The 21645-nt window shown below is 60.3% G+C and overlaps 1 protein-coding gene across 1 annotated transcript in view; it reads left to right on the top strand.

Moving 5' to 3' along the window:
• The window catches only part of FAM53B (family with sequence similarity 53 member B), a 70813-nt gene extending 50245 nt beyond the window's left edge, over window positions 1-20568 (top strand). The window contains exon 4 of the mRNA XM_072804966.1: window positions 16313-20568. Within this exon, the coding sequence (XP_072661067.1) occupies window positions 16313-16681 (369 nt within the window). The 3' untranslated portion in view covers window positions 16682-20568. The remainder of the gene's footprint in view (window positions 1-16312) is intronic.
• Window positions 20569-21645: the final 1077 nt, after the last annotated feature.

Here is a 21645-nt window from a genome sequence, read left to right on the forward strand (position 1 = left end):
GACGCTTGATTCTGTGCTTCTCCGTTAACCTGGGCGCGCCGACAATTGATGTCCCTCTCGAGAGACAGAACGGCTTTATTTCTCACCGGCCATCGAGGCGGGACTTTTGTGTGTGTGTGTGTGTGTGTGTGTGTGTGTGTGTGTCTGTCTGTCTCCCTCTTTTTCTAAGATCATCTCAAGCTAATAGTGAGAAAAAAGGCATGTGAGCGTTTCTGCCCGGGCAGGTCCCACAATACCTTCAGGAACGTCCGTTTTTCTTGCTTTCATGGGAACACTATGAGGTCTCTCTTGGAGGGGACAATGGCAAGATTAAAGAGGGAGGGGGCGCGCCAGAAAGCGGGAAGTAGAAAGGCCGTTCAGCCCGGCCGCCCCGGAGCTTTATGCTGCAATTTGAAGGGGTCTGTCCTGGACTCATCCCCTCCCTGCCAGAAGCATCGGCAGAAGCCTCTCGGCCCCCACTTAGTTTTACAATGAGAACCAGTTTTAACTGCAAAAGAGAGAAAAGGCCACCCTTTCTCTCGGGAGTCGGTGTTGCGTTTCTACGAACGTGAACTGTGAGTGTACGTGTGTCTGGGTTGGGTACTGACCCACAGGATCTCAGGTTCCTGTTCACTTGGGGACCTTGGTGCCAGGACGTCCTTCTGGCTGCCTTTGTGGCTGAACAGGCTGCCTGCAAGCCAGCCCGAGCACCGTCTGTCTCTCGGACCACCAGGGCAGGGCCCACCCCCCTGCCTCAGGCCAGTCCTCCTACAGAGGGGAGGTGCCAGGCTTGAGAAGTGGCATCTGGGGCCGTCCTGGCTATGCTGGCAGCCCGTCTGTCACGGCAAAATCACTGGCCCCTCTGCCCCAACCTTGAAGCTGGCCTGCTTTGGCCACGGCCTCCAGGAGAGGTTTTGGTGAGAGGAGACGGTCTGTCGCTGTGGGTTTGTCCATGTGCTTGACTCAGCTTTCACCCCCCTCTGGTCTAGGGCCCCAGCCTCGTTAGGATCCCTGACCTGTCCCCTGGGCAGGTTGCCCATAAGCTTCGGCACAGTCCGTGTCCTTGAGAGGGGAAAGGATAGTGACTGGCCCTGTGCCCCGAGCCCATCAGCGCGACCACTGGCTGCAGCTGCAGGGACCTGCCGGTTAGGGCCCCCACGACTCACTCTCCCCTGAGGTTTGCAGGGTGCTGTGTGCACACACCATTTTACTCAGATGGAGAAGAGCCATGCTCACCCAGTGACCTGTCAGTCTCTTCGGCCTCTGTAGGCCTCAGCTTCCTCATCTTCCCCTCCTGATGGAGGAACAAGTGAGGCCGAGGACGCTGAGTCTCTGCTGCCTGCATTTGGTAGACGCCCAGTTCAAGGGAACAGGAGTGTCAGCAGCTCTTCCCTCTCTGCTTGGAAGACCGAGGGTAGATGGGGGCCAACGGGCAGGGAACGCACTTGGTTTTGCTTCTTGCCCTAGGCTGTGGTGGCAGCTCCTGCAGGGATTTGAGACCCTTAGCCCTTGAGGCCTGTGTGGCTCTGGGCTCCATGTTCCTAGTGAACCCGGGCCCCTGCCAGTGACACACAGTGTCTGGCAATTCCTTTTTGCGGTAGCTACTTGCAGATGGAAAATGAGGGACTTCCCCATGGGTTCTGTGCTTTTTCCAAATTGTTAAACGTTTTTATTTTTGCAAGAGAGAAGTGGGCTCATTTCCTGACTCAGGTGCAGCCAGTGTTGGTGGGAGGCCAGAGGCTGGGGCCCCAGGCCTGGAAGCTGGTCTCCTGGTGGTGGGCACCTCCTCTGCCTCACTGCAGCTCACCTCAGCCTTCTAGACCAGGAGGGGCCACCGAGGGGCCAGAGGCCAATTGACCGTGTCGTCATCATCAGTCACTGTAGGAATCACCATCATCTTAGAGTGATTACAAGATGGCCGGCTGTGTGTCTGCATCTCTGTGTGTGTGTGTCTCTGTGTGTGAGAGAGATGTGCGTGCACACATGCACATGCATGCATTTACATGTAAGGGAAAGAAGGAGCCAGGGCCGACCTGGGGCCCTCAGGAACATGCCTGGGATTCCGTGCACATCGAGGGTGTGGTAACGGCACTCTGCTGGTTTCTTTTGTTTGGTCTTGCTGGTTTGCATCCTCCTTGGCGCTTTCAGCCCTTTCCCCCTGACACATCATTTGTCACCTGCGGGTGGGCTCCAGAGGAAAGTAAGTAATGTACTCACGGCCTTTGCCCCTTCCTGCCATCTGGCCAAGGGCCTGGCCCCACGTGGGGCAACCTGGGCGCACCCTCCTGTCGGCCTCTGGCCCGGCTGCTGCCTCGCTGGTGTCCTTCCCCTCTTTTCTCCTTCCTGCACTCGGGCACTCGGCCCTGCAGGCAGACTGCCGGGGCTCAGATCCTCCCCACCTACTCCCTGTGTGGCCTTGGCAAGCCCCTGACCCTCCGATGACCGTGGTGCACTGCCCCCACCCAGGGCTGTTGTGAGGGTTCAGTGGGATGGTCCCCATGCAGAGGCTCATGGTAGATGCTTAGTAAATGTTAGCTCTGCTCATCAGAGGCCACACAGCTGCTAGGCCACGAGAGCAAACCCCCTAGAAATGCCGACTTTGTTCCCCGAACCCGATGAGATTCCAGGGGATGACGGCTGGAGGTTACGGTAGCTCAACCTTGTGAGTCAGTTTTCTATACATGAGGAAATGTCTGGGCTTAAGAGTGATTTAGGGCTGCCACCAGCCCTGCACATTGCTCGGGGACTAGCTCGGACCCTCGTCATCCCACGAGCCTTTGGCTGTTGGAATTTTTATCAAGGAGCAGGTGAGGATTGCCAGTGGCTCTTGGTGGGTAGAAATGAGGGTGGGTTTCTTTTCTGGATTTCTGCAGTGTGATGGGTAAGGGCACCGGCCTTGAGCACATGGAACCGGGCCTAAGCCTGCCCCTGCCCCTGCCCCCTCTGCGGGGGTTTGCGGAGGAGTCAGCCTTGGGCTGTCATGTCGGGGTGCTGCCCCTCGGGACTGGGTGCTGCAGCGATGGAGGCCGGAGCTTCACCCAGTGCTGGTCTTGGACACCCACCTCAGGTGTACTAACTTGACTTCTAGGTGGCCCTTGAGATGCGGGTGCTCTGTTTGCATATCCTGCCAGACATTCGAACAGTAACGAACAAAGGAGAAAAAATAGAAAGGGAAAAAATAAGCCTATCAGGAAATTAACAGTTATGTTGAGGTGTGTCCCTGGGAAAGTCAAAGAAACAGAGGCCCGCCCTGGCCAACCCTTCCGGAGCCTGCAGTCAGGCCTCCAAGCGGGAGCCACATTCTGCTGGCACGCTGACGGCTTGCATGGAGCCATCCACACGCTCCCTTCCACACGAGGTCAGCGTCATGATTCCCACCCTGGCTCTGAGAGTGGAAATGACTCGTCCAGAGTCGCTAAGTAGAGTGCGCAGGCTTTCCTGTCTGGTTGGTGCTCAGGGCCACAGCCATCCCCCCCCACCCCACCCCGAGGATAGGCTCCTCAACAGCCTCGTGGGGACCTCCTGGCAGCTAAGGAAATGGCTCCCAGATGCCTGCTCCTGCGGAATCTGGATTTCCTGCTGGGTGGGTTTGGCACGGTCCTGGTGGAGGGCCCAGAACCCCCTCCCGTGGAGCCCAGGAGCCCCTTCCCCAGTAAGGGTGCTCCTGGGCCGCAGAGACTGAGGAGTGCCTTGGGCTGGTGGCCACGAGTGTCTGGAAGTCCGGTAAGCACAGTGCAGCCTCCCATGGTGGTCTCCGGTCATTCCTCCCTGCAGCTCAGAGGAGCTGGCTGTGAGAGCAGATGGGACCTGCTCAGGTGACCCATGGGGCACTGGGCAGAGCTGGACTCTGAGCCAGGTCTGCTGGTCCAGCTGCTCCAAGATGCAAGCCCTGCCATGCTGTGGCATTGGATCTGGCTGCAGAGATGGAGCTAGAAGGCAGGTCATCCCAGGAAAGGCACCTGGTGGGCCAGAGTCCCCCTCCCCACCCCATAGCGAAGCCAGCATCTCTCCTGCCTCCAGGTGAGGCGAAGCTCTCAGGTGAGGCAGTCCTCTCTGGGGCGTAGGAGCAACCAGGACCCCACGCACTGCGTCCCTGCCACTCACCTTGGCTCTGCGGGTGGGGACAGTCAGCCCAGAGAAGCAGAAGCAGCAGCCCAGGAATGTCCTGCCACGCCCGATGCCAGCAGGCATGTCTGTGGCCACCTGCCGTGCTCGGGCAAGCCGGGACACGCTGGCCGGGCCGGCTGGGCCGCTGCCACTCCTCACCCCCACGGGGCTCTGGCGGCCAGTGCAGGCCCACGCGGCCCCTCTGCCCAGCGTGCCTGCGATTCTGCTCTCGCAGTGAGACTGGGCGGGTGAACGCTCTCCTGCCACTGCTCCCTCCCGGGGCTGCAGCTCGGGCCTCCACGCTGGCGCCGCTGGGCCCCGTGAAGCTGTCGAAATCCCGCTGAGCCGGGCCCTGCGTGTGATCTCATCAGTCGCCATCACAGCCCCATGAGAGCAGTTTTATTTCCCCATTTTACAGATGGGGAAAGAGAAGCGTAAGTTGTCTAAGGAGCCAAAGAAGCCCCCGTCCTGGCAACAGAGGCAGGGTTCCGTCCCAGCCAGGCGGCCGTTTCGGCCTCGTACCCGGTAGCCCACCCTGTTCGGGCATCGGGGTGTGGTGAGCCCGCCCGTCAGCCCGTGGGTCTGGGCACGGGGGGCCAGGGAGGTGTTGTAGCTGGACCACAAGGGTGACATGGCCAAGGCAGGGTCTCCCCAGAGGGAGCGAGTGGACGAGGAGGCCGCGGGCGAGGCAGGAACGGGCTGCTGGGGCTGCTGTGGGCCGCACACCGGGGAGGAAAGCGCCTGGCCGGCTTGAGCCACGCTGAGCGGAGAGGCCTGTGAGGTCATTCAAGGGGCCCGCAGCATCCGGAGCTTGGAACGGGGTCCAGCCTCAAGGCGGCCATCTGGGGCCACTGGGGCAGGGGGACGGTTCTGATTGGGATCTGGTGCCAGGCCTCAAGTCACATCAAAGCTGGTTGTGCACAGCAGCCTCTCAGGGCAGGGTGGGGACGCCCTGGGCTCATGCGGGACGACTCTCATGGCGCAGGTGGGCCGGGAGCCGCAGGACTTTCCCAGGACACGCCCGGTGTGCGGCAGGCTGGAGCCAAGGCCAGGTGCCCTACGTCCCCGGCAGGTCACCTGGCAGGGCAGTGTCCTCAGAGTCTGTAGTCTCCCACCGTCTGCAGCCTGCCGTGGGGCCCAGAGCCAGCAAGGGTGACCCTTGGGAACCACCCCTTCCCAGAACAGAGGACAGACGGAGGCCCAGAGGGGAGCGGGGTCTGTGTAAGGCCCTCCCGAGTGGCACTAGACCTTGTTTCTGATGCCCCTGCCAGGAACCGTTCTCCCACCTGTAGCGCCTTTCCAGGGGAGGGATTGCCCTTGGACTCTTGTCCTTTGACCAAGTCACAGAGCAGCGAGGGTGCCCGTGTCACCTGCCGTGGCCAGCGTTGTGGTCAGCGAGGAGCCTCTCTGGGATGGGGGAGGGAGGCCCACCTTCATGCTGCAGAAGTGAGGGCAGCTGGACACCTTGTATGGGTCCTCTTGGGCCTCTTGTCAGAGGACCTTGGCAGGCAGGGTACCCCTTCTCTGGGGCTCTAGCACATCCCTGCGCCCCCAGCCTGCCCTCCCGCCCTGTCTACGATGATAGGTGCCGAGTGTGAAGAGAGCCGGGGCTGTGTGTGACTGGGCAGGATGCTGGCTCTTGCTGTGCACAGGGGTGTGGGGACCACTGGGGAGCCAGGCTCATCCTAAGACGGGGAGCGCCCAGCCAGCTACAAGGGCCGGCCTGCGAGGGGCTTCTCGACTTCGCTTCTGCAGTTTTCTGCGTGAGGCCTATTTGAGCAGATAAGTCAGGTAGCTGTGTTCCTGCAGCATTTGTCTACCTTCCTTCACGATTCAGATTTTGTTGTTGGGGAGAAAAGAAGAGGTTCCCCCCCAAAAAAACTGAAAGGAAATACAGCTGAATTTGACACTTTGAATGTAATCTCTGCTTCTCATCTCTTTGCCAGATGTAGAAACATGATGGCAGGTGGAAACGGGCTCCAGCGCACACACCACACCTGTGGACACCTGGCCCAAATGTCCGTCTCTAGCGTGTGTCCTAAAGTCCCCTCATTCAGCGCCGGGGCTGTTGCAGGCAGGGGGGCCCTTCCTCCCAACCCGCTTCTGGCAAACAGGCAGCCTCCTCCTAGCACCACCAGCAGGCAGGGCTGGGCAGCTGCTCGGGGTGGGTGCCACTGGCCTAATTGGACAAGGATGGCATCATCCGAGAGATGAGAGATGGGCCTTGCTGACAGAGCCAGGGCTTGGGGCATGACGCAGCCCCCAGCCCCGTGGTGGGTTGCCCACAAAGCCTGGTCGTGCTCCCCCATGAAGTGGGAAGCCCCACACCAGCCTCTGCTGGGGGGACAGGGAGCCGCGTGGACCTCTGCGGCAGGGAGACGTTTTCCAGGGATCTCCCCACGACTGCGTTCTGTGAAAGCGCCCACCAGCCGCGTGAGCAGGCCCGCACGCTGGCTGCCCGCACGCAGCTGTCTGGCATATGTGTGGCCCGTTTGCCAGTTTGGGGCTGGCACTTCCTGATGTTTTCACATCCTGTGCTTGTATGAGCCTCAGATTTAATTTGGTGATTATTAAGTGCAGGAACTCAGGGCTGGTAGGGGCTTTCTTTTTTTTTTTTTTTTTTCCTCCTGCACAGTTTTGCAAATTGTCATTTTCAAAAATGTATATAAGCCTCTTTCCTGCCAATAAGGAAATAAGGAAAATCAACAAGAACTTTGATGGAGACACATGAAAATGATTTAATATGGAGATGGACAGGGCTCCTTTTTTCGAAAATGGAAGTGACCTTTTGAATGAGATTCTGACCTGTGAGTCATGGTTTTTTTCATTTCTGACTTAGTGTGTGTCCTCCTCTTACACACATACACACACACGTGCGTATTATTTTTTTTGATAATACATTCATATATTCAAAAATCAACGTACAGCTGAAGGTCTTGCTTCCCGGTTAACTGCTCGTGTGTTTCTTGTGATCCTTCTAGAACTCCTTTATGCAAACGGAAGCAAATAAGGCTTTTCTTATTTTATTCTCTCCTGTCTTACACAAAGGAGGACATGCTCTATCTACCTTTCTGCTGCACTTTGCTATCTCAGATTACAGACCCTGGAGGTGTTTCCATGGCAGAACCGAGCTGCAGACCTTTCTGTCGTGTGGACGTGGCCTGGCTTTCCTGGGCCGCACCGCCGGGCCCCTGCAACTGCGCAGCCTTGTTCTGCCATGAGCTGCGAATCTCGCGTGTCCTTCAGATGCGGCAGGTGGATCCCGTGGGGGGTACACTCCACCGGGAGGATCGCCGGGCCGCGGGTTGTGTGTGAGTCGCCCAGGTGGTGGTGTAGGATTCTGCAGGGGGTCTGTGTTCCCGCCAGCACACGCTGGTCACACGTGGGTTTTTGCCAAGTGGATGGGTGACAAGCGGTCTCTGTGTCAGTTTAGTTGGCCTTTTTGTTACCGATCTAGCATCTGTTCTTCGTCTCATGGAAAGCAGTTCACATGTCCTGAGCTCTGCTCATTTGTCCTTCTATAAAGGTATGAGTTGTTGGTCTTTTTCTTCTCCGTGGTGTGTTAGGGAGGTTCGTCTTCGCCTGCGGTATGAGCTGCAGATCTTTATTTCTAATTTGTTCCTCGTCTTTGACACCTGTATTGAGATATAGTTCGTGTGCTGGACACATCACTCATTTCAAGTGTAGAAGTTCAGGGGTGCCTGGCTGGCTCGGGGGGTGGGGGGTGGAGCATGTGACTCCTGATCTCAGGGTTGTGTGAGTGCAACCCCCATGCTGGGTGTACAGATTAAAAATGCATTTCAAAAAATAAATAAAAAATAAACCTTAAAAAAAAATAAAGTGTACAAGTTTAGTGGTTCTCATATATTCCTGAGTTTGTATATTGTCATCGGTGTGTGGGTCACCACAGTGTAAAACGTTTCATCACCCCCTAAAGAAGCCCCGTACCCCCCAGCAGTCCCTTCCATCGCCCTCAGCCGCCCCCAGCCCCAGGCAGCCTGTAACCGACACTCTGGATTTTTCGTGTACGTGGGACTGTGCGGCACGTGGTCTCTTGTGTGGCTTTTTCCACTTGGCCTGGTGTTCCCAGGGTTTCCCTCTGTGGCGGCAGGTGTCAGGGCTTCTCCTCTCTCTGTCCGGTGAGTATTCCGTCGTATAGATGGCATTTTATTTATCCATTTGCTAGTTGGCGGCCGTTGAAGCTGTTTCCACTTTGGGGGCGTGATGAACGGTACCACGGTGGACATTCGTGTACCCGTTTCCACATGGACGTGTTTTCACTTCTCCTGGGTGTGCGCCTACGGGTGCCATCGCTAGGTCCCACGGTAGGTAGCTCTGTGCTTAACACTTTGAGACACTGCCAGACTGTTTTCCGAAGCGACTGTACAATTTTACATGCCCACCGGTGCTTTTGGCATTTTTTGACACCTGTAGTTATCAGGCTTGCTAGTTATTTTATGGGTCTGGATTTTAAGTTTTAGAAAGGCCCCTTTATCCCCAGGTTATGAAAGAATTCTCATGTTTCTAGGGCTTGTTGCAGTCCTTGGTCCGTGTGGATGGAGTTTATCGTGTACGTGGCAGGAATATGGAGCCAGCTTTTCTATTTTCTTTGTTGACGGCTCCCCATTTATCACACTACCAGCTCTTGAGAATTCCGTCTTTTGCTCTGTGCTGCGAGCGTCCACCTTCACCGAGTACTGAGCCGGGCCCGAGAGTCTCCTTGTGTCTTCGTGTGGCAGGGCACCCTTAGCTCTCACGGCTTTCTTACGTGTTCTGGCGTCTGGTAGAGAGAATCTCTCCTCCCTGCTCCGTAAAGTTGTCCTGATGAACCTCTTCTGTTTATTTTCCATTAAAAACTTAAGAATCACTTCGTTTGGAGACGGTGGTGTGAGGGGGATGCCATTGATGTTTTAGATTGGGATTGTGTTCAGTTTAGGAATTAACTTGGGGAGAATTTATGCCTTTTTGAGGTCGAGTCTTCCGGTCTGCAACATACCATGTTATTCTATTTGTGTTCTTTATGGTTTTCTTCATATCATTTTTGCTACTTCTTATAGTTCTATTCCTAGAGATTTTACCTTTTGAGTCACTGCCTTGTCTCCTTGCTCTTGAAAGCAGATCTGGATTTAAAAAGCGCATTTGGATTTGACCAACCTGGAGGGTAGATTCTTTCCCAAAAGCCGAGCCCCCCGACCCCTTGGCTGTGCAGTGCTGTGTCCCCAGAGTGCCCTGGGCACATCGCCTGCACCTGAGCACAGTGAGGGGCAGGGGGTGGCGGGAGGAGCTCAGGTTTGCCAGGCACCTTCACTGGCTCCTTGGTGCTCTCACTGCAATCAGTTCTCCAGACAGTGCTGTGACTTCGGGGCTCTTCTTAGCCTCGTGGTACAAATGTGGAACTGAGGCTCAGAAGTTTAATGATCTGCCAAGGTCCCGCAGAGGGCACAGGGGAGCCGGGATTCCAGTCTGGGGTTGTCTAGCCTTCTCAGGGCCGCCATCCTGCCTGAGGATCAGATGCTCTCCTGAGCACAGCCTGCAAGTCAGAGGTCTGGTTGCACATCAACTAGCCTTGCGATTTGGGGCAGGTCTCATCCCTGGTCTTGACCTCAGTCTGCCAGTCTCCAAAATGCAGTTGTTAAACTGGTTCACGATTTGCTCATTTTTCCTAAAAGGATCCTCTTTCTCTGGAAGCCACTACCTGGAACAGAGACATGGAGCTGCAAGGGCCCCGATGCTTTGTAGTCCTGGCTCCCTGTGCCCTCATGTGGCCCTCAGAGCACCCAGCTCCAGGCAGCTGTACAGAACCCAGTGCCCACCACGCCCTCGAGGGCCCCTCCTTCTGTGCCCCCAGTTCTGCTATAGCAGCTGCCCCCCGACACCGCGTGCCTCCCGGCAGCACGTTAGCCTTGGCCCCCTGCCAGAGCCCTGTGTGCTTTGGAAAGGTCCCTTGACTTTTGTTAGGCAAGGAATTCTCCTTACACCAACCCGAGAGCGAGGTGGTTTCACAAGTCCTGTCCTGAGTGTGTGCTGGCTGGGGTGCACGCCACAGAAACAAAATGTTTGTTTTCTGATTGCCAGAGTGCTGGAAGGCCCTTTGGCACAGGCTTGCACACCTTCTGTGTCCAGGCAGGCCATCTGCCCCCCCGGGGGATGGGGGGGTCCTGGTGCAGAAACGGTGTCTGCCACAGTGTGGCCTGGGGGACACCATTCAGAGGGCTGGCAGGGCTCTGGGCCACCAAGGCCTGTTCCTTGGCACAAGGCCGAGCCAGGCAGGCTAACTAACCAGGTGAGTCCTTCCTTCTCATCCCCCAGGCTGCACTGAGCACCTCCTATGAGCCGCCCCCAGCCAGGCAGTGGTGTGTAGGGTCAGGGCCACGTGGGGCCAGGCAGGGTGCACACAGGCTCGCGGCTGGCTTTCAGAGAGGATGATGCAGAGCTGGGTTTTGCCAGGTAAAGAGGTGCTCAGTAAACATTTGTGGCCTCCGCAGAAGTAAGTTGAGGAAGCAGTGGCACAGGAAGCCAGGGACTTCCTAGTAATTGCCCAGAGCCAGTATCATGTCCAGAAGATAGTCCCTGGCCCCCTGGGCTGTTTGATTCTAGAACCTGTGACCTGGGGAAGAGCCCCAGGGAGCCAGGGCCAAGTCAGCAGTGCTCACCGGGACTCAGAGGCTCCCCTTGGGGCAACTTTATTTCCTCTTTTTAGGCCTGTCTGATAGGGTTTCCCTTGTTCCTGTGGGTAGAAAAGCAGTCCAGGCCCTAAAAGGCTGCCTCTTGTGCAGTCAGTCCAAAGGTAAGCATTTCACAAAAATGGGCTGGGCCTTGACACAGGCCTGGGCGAGCAGCTGACCTACCCCGTGCAGGAAGAGGAGCTTGGCTGTGGCAGGGGCATGGTGAATTAGGTGCCCAGAGCAGAGGGCCAGCCACCACAGGGCCCCAAACAGCAGCCTCCAGTGTGGGCCAGCTCGCGCCCCCAGTGCCCAGCCATCTCCAGCCCCTGCCTGTCACCAGACCCACCCACACTCTGGCCCAGGGCAGCCTTGGGAGAAGCAGCACCCCCACCCGGGGCCTCCTGTGAGAGAGCTGGCCTTCATGCAAAATTCAGATTAGCCAGAGATGGATTCAAGTTAGGCCCAACATGTGCTGGTACCTTTTTCTCTTCTCTGAGATATTAAAAAAACAAAAACAAAAACAAAAACAAAAAACAACCACCCACCCCAGGAAACCTCATGTCTTGCCTCCTTGGTGGTTTCTGTGCCAACTTCCAGCATAAATGAGACTTAGAAAATTTCCAGGCCGCTAGCCATTCTCGTGGCCTGGTGTTTTCTTGATACTTGGAGAGTTCTGTTCTCGTGAAAGTGTCTGTTTGGGGAGGAAATGCCTCTGCTTAGCCAGAGCCCTGGGCCCAGCAGCTTCTAGCAGAGCGGCTGCAAGGCTCTGGAAAGCTCTGGCCAGGATGGTACCAGGGCTGATCATCCTGACTTGTTAGCTGGGTTTCTTTATGCCCGTCTTCCTAGAGGGATTGGAGGTAGCTCCCTAAAGATGTGTAACACAAAGAGATCTGCAAAGGTAGATTGAAAAGGGGGCGGGGGAGCAGCCCTAACAGGAGGGAGGAAGAGCCAGGCGGGCCTGTCTGGAGGGCTGGCTCTGCCTCGCCTCTTGTCTGAGAAGGGGTGTGCCTCGGGGAGGCATGTTTTGTCCCAGGTCAATACTAAAGGCAGCTTTGTGTGGGCACTGTGCTCAGGACACGGCACAGCCAGGGAGAAGGGTCCCAGCAACCACTGCTCCCCGGCAGACACCCAGCGGGCTGGCTCCCGATGGCCAGACTCTTTGGGATTCAACAGTCAGGACCTGCATTGCTGTTCTAGAAAGGTCCAGAAGCTCTCTCCCTCCCAAGCTGCTCCACCACACGTGCTAGGTTCAGGGCATGTGGGGGCCCAGGGAGACGGGAATGGGGAACACAGCTTGCCCTCTTTAGGGGAGGACAGTTGGGAGAAAGGGGACACGTGCTCCAACTACCCACCTTTGCCCCTGGCCTTGTCTGTGGGATGCCCCCACCCCTTCAGCCAGCTCTGGGTCCTGGAGCTGTTCTGAGAGGAGTCTGTTGTCCTCCCTCCCCCCACCCCATCGGCCTTATGCTCTGGGTCTTTATTGGTAGAGCCTGTGGTGCACTTGGGCTGGTACACAGTTCTGGATTCCCCCCTGGGTTCCTCTAGGCTGGCGTCAGAGCAGTAGCACTAGAGAAGGGGAAGGAGCTTGGGAGCCTAAGCTGGCACGTGCAGCAAGGTGGGGCTGAGCGTCTGTTAACATGAGTCTCCTGGGGAGGGGGGGCTGGGTTTATAGCTTGGAGCCCCAGGCACAGGGGCCCCCATCTGGAGGGACTGGACTGTGCCCTTCCTGGACCCTGTGCAGTGTGTGTGGGGGAAGGGACTGGCTGTTGAGGTACCCAGGGCCTGATGGGCCTCCATGCACAAGGAGGACCACCCAGAGTCCAGGGGGTGCACTGCAGCAGGTGAGGACCTTTGTCTCTGTCCCTGGGGCTGGGGCCTCCCACCCAGGAGGACATCGGAGTGAATATCTGCACAGGCCGTGCAGAAGAGGAGCCGATGCTCCAGGCTGGGAAGCCCTGGGGGACGGGTTGGGGTGGGCTGAAATGTGGCTGGCAGGTCTGAGGGGAACTTCCTGACGTTTGGGGGCTCCTTTTGGAAGTTGCCCCAGACTCTAGGACTGGGGTGCTGGGCAGTGTTCCCAGTCACTAGCCCGAGGCCACAGCAGAGGCTCCTTCTGATCTTTGTTACCTGAGCAGGCCTGTGCCCAAGTGGGTGGCCGATCCCTGGGCCGGGGCTGGGCCTCAGGAGGGCAGAGTTTGGGGCAGGGGACTGTTTGTCCTGGAGCAACCATTCCACCACAGACTGGTGTTCACGTGGCCCTTTGAACCTGTTAGCAGCTTTCCCCAGACATATTTGAGGGCACGCAGGCCTCCGGGCCTCCCAACAGGCCCGTGCAGCGTTCTCCTGTGGGAGCCGGGCTTCTGGGGAGTGCGAGCTGGCAGGAGAGGCTGGGCAGGACCCTGCCCCCAGGGCAGGTGGGCACCAGGAGGCTCACCCAGCATGGAGCCTGGGCAGGACGCACACTGCCCCATTGTGTCAGCCACATTCCTCCCTGGCAGGTGGGGCTGGCCACCAGCTGGGGCCCTCAGTGGGCTCGTCTTGGTTTTCACTGTGGCTGAAATGGCTGAGTTTTCAGTCAACAAAGTTTTCAAGGTGACATTGGCTTTGCAGCCAAGGAGCAGGTGTCTTTGAGGACTTCTGGGGGCTGGGGTGCAGGGACGTCCTGGGGTATGCTTGTGACAACATTCACCAACCACAGCTGGCAGCTTCTTGCCCTGCTGCCAAGCAGAAAGGACCCAGTTATTCCCAGGTGCCCTTGGCCCACCTCTTACTTGGCAGGTGGGCTGAGGTCCGTAGGCTGGAGGGTCTTGTCCGGAGCCTTGGGAGGCGTTGGTGCCAGAGCCCGGGTCTGTAATGGCCCGTGTGACCTCAGCGGTCTCCAGGGAATACTTGAGGCGAAGGCAGAGAGTTCCCAGCAAACTGGGGTCCCCGGCACCCTGCTGCTCGTGTGGCTAATGTTTAACGTGATTAGTGCCCTTAGTGCCCAGACGCACACCCTCACACTTGCCATAAAGGCAGAGGCAGAGTCCTCCGCCCCCACCCACCTGCACCTTTACCCCATGCGGCAGTCTGCGGGCGGGACAGTCCGGGCGGGGAAGGTGAACGCAGACTGGGGAGCGTCTCCGCGTGGGTTTATGCCAGCGCTTCCCACTGTTTCCTGGCCACAGCTCGCAGCAGACAGTGCCACGTGCTCCGGCGTTCAGCACGCTGGGCTGATCCCCAAGGGCATCACCTGTGACCCCTCTGCAGCACATCCGGCTTCCATCGGACACTGTTGTCCTGTCGACACCATGGGATGTCCTCACACCACAGCTCCGTGGGCGAAGCAGCCTGCTCAGCCGGGCGGGGGTGCCGGGCGTGGCTCCCCCCGCACCAGGGCCCCATGACACCCCCTCGCCCCGCTCCTGCTCCTCCTCTGCCCGGGGCAGCCGGGGACACGGGCTCGGGTGGAGGGTGGGCAGCCCCGTCTGGGCGAGGCCACCCGCCCACTTTCTCGTGCCCCCGACCCGTTCCCCTCCTTGGCTCAGGTCTCGGCAGGACAAGACGCTGGCCGAGAGGCAGACAGGCCGAGGGTCGGGTCGGGTTCCGATCTGGGGGCCGTCTCCAGCCCTCGCTGTGGTGGGGTGGGAACGTCACTGTGCAGAGTGAGGCCCCACTGAACCCCACGGTGACCTGGGCTTCCGCCAGGGCCTGGGCCAGCATCGCGGCTCTGACCGGCGGCCGGGCCTTCTCCCTTCGGTCCCGGCGCTCTTTCCTAGAGCCCCCACCCCCAGCCTTCACCTTTCTCAGTTAATCAAAAGATCCCAAGAACAGCAAACCAATGAGAACGGTTTGCTCTGGAGCGTTCGGGAACAGCGTGCACACGACAGGCACAGCCACCTCCTCCACAGAGCTCTTCTTCCCCATTTGCCGAGCCCGTTTCAGCAGCTTGTTTGCCGTGACAGCCGGTGGTCCTCTTTATCTCACAGGGACCTGTGAACACTGCAGGCTGTGAGGGACCAGGGCCCTCAGGACAGGCCTGTGATCTTGGCTCCGGGTCCCCACCCTCGCGCCGCCGTACGTGGTGCAGGGGAGCAACCTGCGCCCACAGGCCTCTCCTCTGCCCTCCAGCACATCTCTTCTCTCGAGTCCCTGTGGGGAGCTCCCCAGGGCGCCGCTGTGGGCACCCCTAGCCGTCACAACCCACCGTCCCGATTTTCGCTCTATTGTGAAAGCAGGTGTTTAATCCACTGTGCAGTGTTGGGCCTGCCCCCCCTTGAGAACAGCGAGGACAGGTGTCCCCAAGCACCCTTGGGTCCTGTTTGAGCTGCGCCTGCCACTCAGGGAGGCCCCGGCTGCCTCCTTCCCCAGGCTGGCCCCACACAGAGGCAGCGCCTGGTGGGCAGGGAGCTCTTGACAGCCACACCTTCCCACCGGGCCCTCGAAGAGCCCTGTAGAACAGGTAGGGACCAGTGTTTGCCTCTCAACAGCTGGGGCAGCCGAGGCCAGGGAGGCCGAGGGGCCTGCCTGAGGCCCCGGCTGGTGAGCCCAGCCTCCCAGAGGCTCAGCAGAGCTGTGGCATCCACCCCGAGTGCCCGTCGAGGGCACAGGGGCCTGACCCCCACTAGAGGGTCGGCGTCTCCAGGCGGGGCCCAGGCTCACGTGGGAACCAGCTCCCTGCATGGCCAGGATGTCAGCTCTACCCTCCCGGCCCCGTGTCCCACTCCCGCTCCTGGGGTGAGCGGGTGGGTGGGCATTAGACCTCCCTGTGCAGCCCTGCAGCCTGGCGGGGTTTCCCCTGGGCCTGGAGCTCCCACTCCGGCAGTGTTCTTTTGAAGGCCGGAGCGTTTTAGCCTCCCCTTGTCTGAAAAGACATGTTTTACGGAACGTGCCTTATCCTGGGGGGTTTGGGGAACTCTCTTCTCAACTCAGCAGGATGACAAGATTTCATTTTGCTGAAATTTTGCACGCATCCTAAATTTTTTTTTAAAGAATTTACTTGAGAGAAAGTATGAGAAAGCACAAATGGTGGAGAACGGGGGAGAGGGCGAGGGAGACACAGGCTCACCGCTGAGCGGGAGCCCGACACGGGGCTCGAGCCCTGGACCCCGAGATCGTGCCCTGAGCCGAAGGCAGACGCTTCACTGACCGAGCCACCCAGGTACCCAGGCACCTAAATTGTTTTCTGAAGCTAGAAATTCTAGAAGCAGAATTACCTGCTGAAGGGCGATGGGTCGCTCCTCAGAAGGGTGGTCTGCACAGGGCTCGGAGCCTGGCCTTCCCACCCGCGCTTCCCCCCACTGGGTGCTGTGAAGCTCAGGCTCTTTCCTCATTTGTGGGTAAGGGGTTTTGCGTCTGTTAACGCAGCGTCCTCGGCCGGGTTATCTCTTCGTGCCGACTTGCCAGCGGCCCCTCTTCCTCGCCCGGACGATGGAGGGACCGGGCTCTCCTGGGCTTCCACGGCCCGGCGGACCCAGCGCCAACATCGCCCCGGGGGCTGCGGCCAGGCGGTCTGGGGCCCGCGGGCCTCGGGTTTGGGACGGGCCGTGCCCCTCGGTGACTGTGTGTCTGTCTCCCCACAGAACTGTCAGACCTTCAGCAGCCTCAGCTGCCTGAGCGCGGGGATGGAGGACTGCGGCCCGCACAGCCCCTTCGCCCTCCACGTCAGCAGCACCAGGTCCTGGACCGCCTTGCTCTCGGCCTCGGCCTCCAGCCTGGGGGGCAGGACCCCCGCCGGGACCCCGGTCCCCGAGCCTGTGCCCCCGGCCTTCGACGACCAGCTGGCCTGCAAGGAGGAGCAGTGCTGTGAGGAGTCGGGCGGCTGTGCCCTGGGCGAGGGCTGTGGCAGGAGTTGGGGGCCGGCCTCGGCCTGGCGGGACCGCGGGGCAGCGGGGAACAGCCCCTGCTCCCTGGACGGCGAGTTGGACATCGAACAAATAGAGAACAACTGAGGGGCGGCGGGCACTCGAAGCGGGGAGCCCCCCTCCCGGGCCAGGCTTGAGCTCCCCGAGGGCGGCGGGTCCCAGGGAGCGCACCCTGGCCCCCCCGAGAGGCTGGCCCGCCCGTGGCCTGGCCACCGTGCCACACAGCCGAGCGCCCCCCCCCCCCACCAGCACGGGGCCACGTCCACCGTCCACCTGGAGCCCGAGAGCAGCTCTCCCGGCCCCCCCCCCCCACCCCGTTCCTAGCTGGCTGTCCCGCCAGGCACCCCGCACGGCCCGATGTTCTGCAAGCGGCTGCCAGCGGGGCAGGGGGGCAGGGGGGACTCGTGCTCAGGTCCATCTGGTGGTGTCCAGCCCTTCCCGGCCTCCTGCTCAGGTTCATTTCGGGGGGTCGGCCCCACAGCTTCTTTCACTCCGTTGTATTCCGTGCCTTCTCTCCCAGGTCTCCCTGCTTCAGGCTTGGGAAGGTTCGGGAGACGCTTTCCTCTGTAGTAACACCAGAACCATTTGGCCTTAATTCCAAGCGTGGGAGACAGAGCCCTGGGCTCCTGGGGGGGCTCTCCGTGTCGGGACCCTGGAGAACAGTTGGGCTGCTTGTCAGAGGCATCTGCACTGGGGAGATGTGGGTGGATGTGCTCGCCCCTCCTGGGGTGCAGAGGGTCTGGCCCCCTCGCTCGGCCACCCTGGAGCCGCTCGGGCAAGGTGGGCACGCCAGCCTTTCTCTGTGGCGAACCTGTCACTGCGTGATCAGCTTGATTCAGGAGAGTGGGGAGAGGTCACCAGTAATGGGCAACCCCTGAAAATGCCCTCGGGAGGCAGGGCTGAGCAGCTGCTGGGACCCTGGGGAGCCACCGCAGGCTGCTGGGGGTCCGGGTAGCCCTGTCATCTTGCCTGTGCACGCTCCGGGGGTCCCGGGCTGGGGGCTACACGGGCCCCCGCGGTGTTCTGAGCACATCTCAGAACCCCGCTGGTCGGTGGGGGCCGCTGGCTTTACTCAGGGTGCAGCAGCCTCCCCCGGACGAGCGCTCCTGCGGGTCGGTGGGGAGCAGAGCTCCAGGTGCCGTGTCCCTCCTGCCGGCTGCAGGCACAGAACGTGGTGAGCACACACCATCCCAGCTCCTTTGCACCCCTGGGGACTCCCTGCTCACGGGACCCCCCACCCCAACCCCCTGAGGTTTCGCTCTCAGGCAGCGCAGCTGGCAGACACACCGCACGGGCTCTGTGCTCTCAGAGTCTGGCTTGTAGCAAACTTGGCGTCTTCTGCAGACAATAGCAACCGGGTCGGCTTGTGAGCGAGCGGCTCCTTTCCCCATATGGCTAAAAATAACCGGTGTATTCTCTTGAGTTTGCTGACATGTAACAAAGGCACGTCTGTAGCCTCTTTGCTTTTGCTCATCCTGTGTGGACAGCGAGCACCTCACTTCCACGGCGTGAGTACGGATGGTTCTCACCCTCTTTCTCCAAAAGAAAGAGCCTATTTGGGAAACTTTACTTACACCTTCACTTTTTTAGTCGATCAAAAGCGTGGTGCTCAAGATCTGATTTATAGGTGGTGTTTCTTAAAAATCACCCATAAGATGCTGGTAGAGAAAATCTCAACTCAGTGGCCCTCCCAGGTTGTGTTGAAAGCCTCAAGTTGGATAGCGGAGTGGATGTGTGGGCACAGGGCAAGGTCCTGGGGTCAGAACCAGTTACCCTTCAGTGGCCCCCCGACCAAGGGCACGTCCCCTTAGGACCCTGGAGACCCACAGCAGGCTGCTGGTGGCTCTGGGTAGCCCTCCCATCTTGCCTGGTCCCCACGCAGTGGGTCATGGAGGCCACGTCTTCTTAGAGCAAACCCAGAGGAGGCTGGGGTAGTTGTTGAGTAACACCTGGCACCGTATGAATTTAGAGAGCACACGCTGGTGCCCTCGTGTCTCAGAAAGCCCGGGGTGGGTGGTACTGGCACACAGCCCGCACCAAGAGCGGCCACAGAGGGAGCATGGCCTCTAAGGAGCCCTTCCTGTGGAAGGAGAGGCAGGGCCCCATCTCCTGGTCCACGCCGCAGCGAGGGACCGAGCGCTGAGCCAGATGGGCCTGAGCGACGAGCCCCAGCTGCCTTTCCTCAGGGTCACCTGGGACAGCACACGGTAGTGTGTCACCGGGCTGTGGGGCGGGTGATCTGCCCTCAGACCCTGCCCTCCAGCCTCCCCCCTCCTCGGGCTTGGTGGCGGCAAGGGAGGCCGAGCCTTCCTGCCTGCTCCCAAGCTGGTCCCATCGTCGACCCGCAGACGTCCCAGGGCACTTTGGGGCAGAAGGTACCCCGGCCCAAGGCAGGGGTTGGCCCTCCAGCCTCCGCAGGCCCCTCTTTGCTGTCCTCACTCCCACCAAAGCTCGGAGCCCAAGCCCACAGCAGCAGTGGGGAGAGAACGGCCACCGTCCCCTCTGCTCAGAGAAAGCGATGCCCCTCCGTTGCTTCACGCTCACCTCTGGAGAGAGCCAAGCCCTGTAGCAGGTGCCCCACCGTCCAGGGAGGCGTGTTCATGCTCCGCCCCGCGGACACCAGGACTTCTGGTCCGGAGGCTCCTGGAGGCTCAGGCCAGGGGCTCCCGCTGAGCACGTGTGGCTCTCCGCGTGGCCGTGGGGGCCCGGCCGGCTCCCCGTCACGAGCCCCGCCGATGCCCAGGCCCTGCCTCTCCTAGTGGATGCCCGCGAGCTCCTGCCTCTGCAGGGAGACCCGGGAAGCCCAGAGCCGGGAGGACGGGCCGCACCAGGCCGCCTGCCCGCCCGCCCCGGGACCCTGAGGGGCAGGAGAGCGGGAGGCGAGGCTCCCGTCGCCCACATCCCTGCCTGCTCCAGAGTGAGCACCTGCTGTCCGCCCGGGGGCCGGGCCGGGGTCAGGCCTCAGCCTCACCGTTTACCACAAACCTTCTTGCCTTACTCGCCGGCCCAGGGCCCACGGGCACACACACACCCAGGCCGCGGGGGCGCTTGTGCTGATCGTCCACAGATTTTCATTCTCAGAAAGCCTTACTTGTCATCAAAATTTTTGTAGCAGGAAAGTTTTGTGAATTTGTACATTGAAAGGAAATTTAAATAAAGGAAAAACCCACATTGAAAAGAAAACAACCCCCGGCGTTCAGGTGGGCCTCCCAGTGCAGGGGCGACGCGCCACTGGCCCACTCGGGGCCCTGCCCGTCCGAGCGAGCGCCGCGGTCCTTCGGACACCCCTGGGTGCTGCGCCGTGGGCCCCGGCTGGCGCTGGCGTGGGGTGCCCCTCCGTGTCCCCCCGAGGGCACAGCCACGTGCACTCCGCGGCCGCGGGGCCGTCCCCTGAACGATGACCGCCTCGGGCCCGGGGCCCTGGCGTGAGCCGCGTCCGAGCCGCCGTGGCTGGTGTGGCCCAGGCCCCCTGCCCCCCGTACAGGTAGTGACGCCGCATCTTGCCACATCCACACAGCTGGTCAAACCCCTCCCGTTGGCTCCAGAGAACACATTGCCTAATCTTTAAAGAGAAAAGAAAAGATTAAAAAAAAAAAAAAATCCAGACCAGAGCAGAGACCTTGTAGCCTAGGTAGGATAGTCGGATCTTCTAGCTTAGTCTCTTTGGCAAATAAGTTGTGTTTTCAGTGCGTGGGGGAGAGGTCCCGGGGGCTCGGTGACAGCGCGTGGGCCCACCTGGGGGCTGCAGCCTGCTTTCCCGACCCACGCGTCGTCGAGGCTGCAGAGCTTCAGGGAGCGTGGCGGCCGGAGCGGGGAAGGTGTGCGGGGAGGCCCCGGGCTGTGCCGCCCCCTGCGCCCACGCAGCCTGTCCCCCCACGCGGGCCACGACTGTCTTGCACTAGAGCCGCTCTAGTCTCTCAGGAATTTGCTTGTTACTCTTACTGTGTAAATAAAGCTTCCTGGTTCAGTACCCAGCCTCTGGGAGCCTGCCGTGTGGTTTGTCGGCTGTGGGGAACTGGGCGGGGGGTCCCCTGCTTTGTCCAAGGGAGCATTAAGCTCTGGGTTGGCGGGCGCAGAGTCTGGACCCCCGGCCCCTCCGAGCCTCGGGGTCGGGTCTGTGATGCGGACGGCGGGCCTCTCAGCGCTGTCCCCGGGCTCAGATGCAGGAGCTGAGTGAGCCACTGCGAGCAGGAGGGCTGGCCCCCCGCCCCCGCCCCCGCCACACTCGTGGCCACAAGGGCGGCCGTCAGAGCAGCCCGGCACCCAGGGCAACGCGCGTGTGCACGTGTGTGGGTGCTCGGAGGTGGAGGGGCCCCGCCAGGAGCCAGGGACCCCAGGACGGCAGGGTGGAGGCTCCGTGTGATCTCCCAGTCCGGCGTGCTGGGAGCCTGCGCCGTCCCCGGTGAGCCCTCAGCAGCACGGCGGGGCCCCGTGGCCCGCTGGCCTCACGTAGGGCCATCTGCTCTCCAGCCCCGCTTGCCCAGCCACGTGCCTCCCCGGACGGCAGGGGAAGGACGCTGCCCCCAGCAAACGTGCCTCCAGGTTTGCTTGAAAGCAGGACTCTGCCCTGGGCACGGGTGCTGGGCTCGCGGGGCGGCGGGCGCCCTCTGTCCTGCCGTCAGGTCCGCGGCCTCCACGCAGCGGGCAGGCTGAGCAGCTTCTCCAGGTGTGGACAGCGTGGGACACCTGCGGGGCTGCCGGGGAGTCCGTGCCCCAGCCCCAGCACAGCCGCAGGCTGCAGCGCAACCAGGGTGCGGCGCAAACGTTTATCTTCTCGTGGAAAGAGGGATGAAAGGAAATGCCCGTCAGCAGTAAGAGGGCAGGCTCTGAGTGACTTGGGTTTTTTTTTTTTTTTCTTTTTTTGTAATACCCGTCTCAATGGGATGCTTTTGAGAGAGAAAAGGAGACGCCCCCGGGATCACGCCCAGGTGGGAAGTGGCACCACGGGCCCCAGGAGGTGGGCACATGGGCCCCTCTCTGCGTCCCCACCTGCCTCTGTCCCCTCCCACCAAGAGGGGCAGGGTCGGGCCTGCAGGAAGGCCCAGGCCTTT

Source organism: Canis lupus, chromosome 29, assembly GCF_048164855.1.
Source record: "Canis lupus baileyi chromosome 29, mCanLup2.hap1, whole genome shotgun sequence".
NCBI classification, from domain to species: Eukaryota; Metazoa; Chordata; class Mammalia; order Carnivora; family Canidae; genus Canis; species Canis lupus.